Consider the following 6,366-nt stretch of genomic DNA (forward strand, 5'->3'; position numbering starts at 1 on the left):
GTGCCTCATCCATTCTCAATACTACTATTGAGTCCACTGGCTTGGTTCTGTGTTCAGTTCTACTTCTGACACCAATCGTTAGCCAGATCTAACTGACCTCTTACCTGTGGATGGTCAGAGCTGAACAGAGCAGGCTAGAAACAGGAGGGTCAGGAATCAAACAGAAGCTTAATTTCAAAGTGAGGGAAACAGCTTGCAAGCAAGGAGGTAGATTAGACACATGTGTCAGGGCCCTACCCCTTGTGGGAGGGATCCAAGGCAGTGAGGATGGATCTTGATTTACATACTTATAGTTAGACAAAGAGTCAAAGAGAGTAGCGTAGCAACAGTAGTGAAGCACAAAAGCAACAGAGAGGCAAGATTGTCTAGTGACAAAAAGTCCATTCACAGCAGAGCTTCATGTCTAGACCTGTTGGTACTTGTCTGAGCTCAGAGACAATCGGTTCCAGAAATCAAGACCAAAGGATAGTTGTTATGCCAAGCTCAGGGCACAACTTGGTTTCTGGGCTTTATCTCTGGAAAACAGGGTGTCTCCTAATATCTTAACAATATCATCAAAAAAAAAACCCAGAAAGAACTGCTAAAAATTACTAAAATTTAGGCAAAATAATGAAGTCTTCAAAATAAAGGTATTTTTTTTTACCATGGCTAACAGTTAAAGGAGAAGGTTGAAAAGAATGATATATGTCAGAAATGATTAGCTGGTTACGAAAAATCATGTCTGAGTGCATTGGAAAGAGGAGAATCTACATGCTGGGTATTCCCTTGAGCTTTATAGATTTCTGTGCTGTATTCATTTCTGGGCTAAGCAATCCTGTATCTACAATAAGTCTAGAGCCAATATGGCAGTCTGGGGATTAGAGGACCACTAGATTGTGAAAGAGGGGTCAGTCCAGGTCAGAAATGAAGGAGGCCAAAGATCCTATACCTAACAGTAATAGGATTGGGTCGATGAGAGGTTATTCCAATATTTATGAGATAAGGAGACTTATTCTCCAATAAGTAAACAAGCAAATAAAAAAATGAATTAATCAATTAACAAATAAATGAGTAATAAATAGATAATTAATGGATGAATGAATAAGATGGTTTTAGAAAATCAAATCCCTTTCATTTATGATTCCTTTATCTGACCCCATTCCCAAAACAAAACAAAACAAAATAACTATTTTAAAAATCCTGCACCACATTTTGCAGTGAATTTGTTTGTACTTTTATATTCCCTGCCACCTTGGTAGAGAGGTAGAACTCCTTGATTCCTGCTACACCTTACTTTTGGTCTCCCTTACCCTGCAATCCTTTGAATTCCATCCTATTTTATCCTTCCTGAAATCACATATATAATGGATTTTAGGTACCTCCTTTCTCAAGGAATTTAGTTTTTGGCTCACAGGTTTCCTCTCTATTTCTATTACTGATTTCATACATGGTAACTCCAATAGCATATCGATATGCTGTAGGAAACATTCTCCTCCCACTTCACTGGTCTACTAAGATGCCCTACAACATACACATAAACTCAGGCAGAGTATTCACTCATCCACCTCAATCATTTTATACTCTGAAAAATCATATTTTGCTAATATTTTCCCAGTATTTTGCCTTTTTCTTATGCCTCAGTATTCAAAATGTGTACTCTAATCTTACTTCAACCTCTAGGCCAGAACTTCTTGATTATCACGTGTGTGTGTACGTGCGTGTGTGTGTGTGTGTGTGTGTGTGTGTGTGTGTGTGTGTATGTATGTGTATATGTGATAGACAACCTGGGCAGAGTGATGAATCCTGTGCCCCTCTGTCCTCAGAATACTATTTTAAAGACATGAAATAAAATAAAATAAGATTATGATGGATTATATTGAATTACATTGAGATTATATTGAAATGTATTTTTCAAAATATTGAAGAAACGAAGTCACAGATGCCCAAGTTAAGAACATATTTTCTCATCATTTAATCTTCTATGTTCTCACAGTCTGTCAATCCTGACCTTAATTTGTTTTTCTTCCTCAGAGTCTTCACCCTGTAGATACATGGAATATTTTGGGGAGTACCCTCTCTGGACCCTAAGGATTCTATTCCCATAAATATTCTTAGTACTAGAACATATATGAGTTGTTTTTAGTGCCAAAAGAGCCTGAAGAGATTATACTTGTGGATGTGACACAAGGTGAAGTAACTACTTGAAGCTTTGAAGAGTAGGTGGGAGAGCTAGAGATCAAGACTCCCACAAAATCATGCTCATCCTTTTTGGCTTAGTTGTATTAGGTTTGTGACAGTCAGGTCACCCTCTGTGGACATTAACCTCTGTAACACATGAATAATGTCCTTGTTCAGAACCTGGTTTCAGGGATACGTAGATGTCCAAGACAGACAGATGCAACAGTCCATGACATTAGGGAACTGTCCAGGTCATTTATGAAGATATAATCAAAATAATCAATGAAAGCTTCAGCAGGATTCCTCAATTCCTAATGGACTACTTCTTGTTATTCAAGTTCCTTTGTTCTTTCCATGCCTTAATATTACAGGAGGGCTTATGGAAGTGATTGTTGAAAACTAAAAATAAATAATTAATAAAAATTTTAAAAATGGTAAGTTTAATTAGAAAAACAATAGGACAGGGCACCTATACAATACTGAATTTCCTTGCTGACTCAGTTTCAGAGAATTAAGAGATTGGAAATGGACTACAACTAAAAAGAAGGGGAATTGGAATAGAGGTGTTGTGTCCTTTGACGCATGTTTCTAATTTCTTTTGATTGTATCACGCTTTTATCAATCATATTGAACTGTTTAACCATGCCCTTGAACTTTGAGAGAATGACATAATTCACAGGACCTTTTAGGAAGCGAGTGGAGTGTAGGTGAATGAGAAGTATACAGATAATTGTTGACAGATACTCTTTGGTTTATGTGCGTTATCACTATTGAAATTTACTGTTAAGGAAATAAACATGTCTTCATTTTATTAGAAAAATTCATTTTAATTTTAAAAGCTCTCTAAAAAGGCTAAGCAAACTAAAGGCATATTGAGACCACATTTTGAAAGCTGGTAAATTGATGGATGACTAGAAAATAAATAGTGATCACAAAAAAAGTCTTTATTTAAAAAAAAATTCATGGTAGTCAAATCTTAATCTTACATAAAGTTATATAAATAATAAAGATATAGATTAATAGAGAGATACAGATTTCAATAGATGTGCATACAGATATGTAATGTTACCTGATAGATCAGGATAAATGATGAATGTATGTTTTAACCAGATTTTATCAGTACATCTGACAAAGACCTTTGTTCTATTATTGTGAACAGAATGGAGAAGAAGAACAAATGTAGGCTAGATGATAGTACAGATGGATGGATTGAATCAGATTCAAATAATATTGTTTACATTGTGGGAGGAGGTCTTTGGAGATGTTGCCTAGAGATGTGTTCATGGTCCTTTGCTTTTCAACATTGTCCTCATTCCCAAACTCCTCATTTCAAAATGGGTCTTTTTGCTGCCCGTCACATACAGCATTCCATCTCCTTTGCAATGGCTGTACCCCATGCCTACTAGACAACCTTTTCTTTTATCCACCTAAAAAATTCCTAGCATCCTTTAAGGCTTAGGTCAAGTGTCATCCTTTACTTTAGATAAGCCTTGATTTCCCATATGCCCCTATTGTTTGTGCTGCCTCTAAAATTAGATAGTGTTTCTTTTGTATCTGTTTCATATTTACTTCTGAGTGTTCATGTTGTTTTCCCCGCCCTCTTATATAATGCAAGCTTCAGAAGGGCAAGAATGATTTTATTTTGCCTGTGTATCACCCACACCTAGTATTCAGTCAGTCAATAATGATTTACTAAGGACTGACTATGTTCTGGGCACTGTGCAAAATACCTGACACAGAGTAGACATACACAAAATTATTGTGACATTTAATTGATCTTTTTAATAAAAGGCAATGCTACACTAGCATTTCATTAATGAAAAAAAATGAAGTTTCCCATGTATATATATATATATATATGTATAGATATGTTTATATTCAGAAATTAAGTATATAACAGTCTATTCATAGACAATATAGGTCTCTCATTTCTTCTTTATTATTCATTCATTGGCTCCACTAAAAATAGCTTGATGAAACTAATCATATGCACCCGAATGTGTAGTCCTTTTTACACATTGCAGGAAATTATATAAGTAAAGTTCCCAATATGGACACAAGGAACACTAGTTAGCAATTTTGTTTTTTTTAAATATATCTTGAATTTTCCCTTTACTCATCAACAAAATCTTTCTTTTGATATTTTTCCTTCCTGCCCCTCACACCTGACTTTGCGTCTGGTGGTTTTATTGGGGGTCTTTTACTAGCTAACCAAAGTCTCCTTCTGGCTGCATACTTTTCTGATGGCATTTTTCATTTGGGCATTTCTCAGTGTGTAGATTAAAGGGTTTAACATGGGGGTGATGATTGTGTAGAAGACTGCAACAGCTTTATCAATGGAGAAAGTCATTGCGGGTCTCATGTAGATAAACATGCATGGAAAAAAGAATAAAACAACTACAGTGATGTGAGAACCACAGGTAGAGAGGGCTTTGCTTCTCCCCTCCACACTGTGAGTCTTCAGAGAACTCAGGATGACAGCATAGGAGACCATCAATAGGAGAAAATTTAATAAACAGTTGAAACCACTGTTGGCTGCACCGATTAATCCAAGGATGTGAGTATCAGTGCAGGCAAGATGCAGTAAAGGATTTAAGTCACACATAAAGTGACCTATGACATTGGGACCACAAAAGGGTAATTGAATCAGGAAAAACATCTGTATAGTTGCATGGAGTAAGCCTCCTATCCAGACCACACCCATCAGGAGGGCACGCAACCTCCAATTCATGATGGTCGTGTAGTAGAGGGGCTTGCAAATTGCTACATATCGGTCATAGGCCATTACTGTGAGCAGGATAACCTCAGCAGCTCCAAAGATGTGTTCAACAAAGACTTGGGTCATGCAACCATTGAAGAGAATGGTTTTCTTTTCATACAGTGAGTCTATAATGAGTTTAGGGGCAGTAACAGAAGAATAACAGGCATCTATAAAGGACAGGTAGGCCAGAAAAAAGTACATAGGGGAATTCAGGCTTGGGCTGATTTTGATGGTTATGACAATGAGTGTGTTACCTACCATTGTAATAGCATAGATGATAAAAAACACAAGAAAAACAATTTTCTGCATCTTTGGATTCTCTGTAAGACCCAATAGAATAAATTCAGTCACATTGTTTCCATTATCCATTTATTCCATAGAGATGTTAAATTCAGGCTAGACTTTTTTATCTGAAAAATAAGTAAAAGTTTTCAGTAAGGGTGCCTTGCATTTTTTTTTAATTTTGCTCTAGAAAGGTCAAGAAAAAAATTGGCTTTGGAATCAAAGAAGACTAAATTCATACCCTAAATACACCTGTCACTGTGTAAACTTGAATGAGGAAATTTACACCCTCTGAGTCTCTATATACTTATACTTAAAGTGGCTTAGAGAAGAGGCACATGGTATAGTGAATAGGGCACAAGATCTGAACTTAAGAAGATCTAGGTTCAAAGTGTTCTCCAATGCATAATACTAATAATAGTTAGAGGAGCTATCATTTATATATACTTTAAAAGTACTATATACTTGTTTGTACTTTTAATTGTTTGAAAAGGGATTTGCATATGTCCTCTCATTTCATTCTCACAACAACTCTTTGATATAGATGCCACTTTTCTACTATTTTAGAGATAAGGGAATCGAGGGTAGGAAAAGTTAAGTTATTTTCCCAGAGTAACACACCTAATAAGTTTCTGAGGTGGAATTTAAATTCATATGTTTTGGATTTCAAGTCTATCATTCTATTCTTTGCATTACATAGTTGCATAACCTGGCCATGTTACTTAATCTCTTTTTGCCTCAGTTTGCTACTCTGAATATTGGGGTGTGTGTATGTATGTGTTTATGTGTATATAGAGATAGGTCTCCTTCCTTTGTGGTCTGTCAGTTATAAATCTATGATCTTAAGGTAGGATTATATGCATTTCCTCACTGGGCACCTTAAAGAACTATTTTAACAAGGTTAAATTCAACTCAATTACCCAATCATCATTCAAATCATTGTATCATACCTCTCCTGCTATTTAGGTACACAACATAGAGTGATGTGACCCAGCAAATAGTATAGTTAGATAGTTTAGGAATGTGTTGAATGTTGGGACTGTTTAACATTTTCATCATTGGCTTAAATAAATCTGTATTTGACTTACAAAATATATTTGCAAATGACACAAACTAGGATGGATAGATAATACAATTGTAACACTTCTCTCAGAAGAAATTTTCCT

The 6,366-nt window shown here is 35.8% G+C and overlaps 1 protein-coding gene across 1 annotated transcript; it reads right to left on the reverse strand.

Moving 5' to 3' along the window:
* Positions 1-403: 403 nt before the first annotated feature.
* LOC114051827 (olfactory receptor 4C46-like) lies at positions 404-5,670 on the reverse strand. The gene is made up of 3 exons (XM_027874228.1): positions 5,662-5,670; positions 4,393-5,287; positions 404-450 (listed from the first exon to the last, which is right to left on the reverse strand). The coding sequence occupies exons 2-3, from the start codon at positions 5,285-5,287 to the stop codon at positions 404-406; spliced, it is 942 nt and encodes a 313-aa protein (XP_027730029.1). The 5' UTR covers positions 5,662-5,670.
* Positions 5,671-6,366: the final 696 nt, after the last annotated feature.

This window comes from Vombatus ursinus, unplaced genomic scaffold (genome assembly GCF_900497805.2).
Source record: "Vombatus ursinus unplaced genomic scaffold, bare-nosed wombat genome assembly UNPS02014806.1, whole genome shotgun sequence".
NCBI classification, from domain to species: Eukaryota; Metazoa; Chordata; class Mammalia; order Diprotodontia; family Vombatidae; genus Vombatus; species Vombatus ursinus.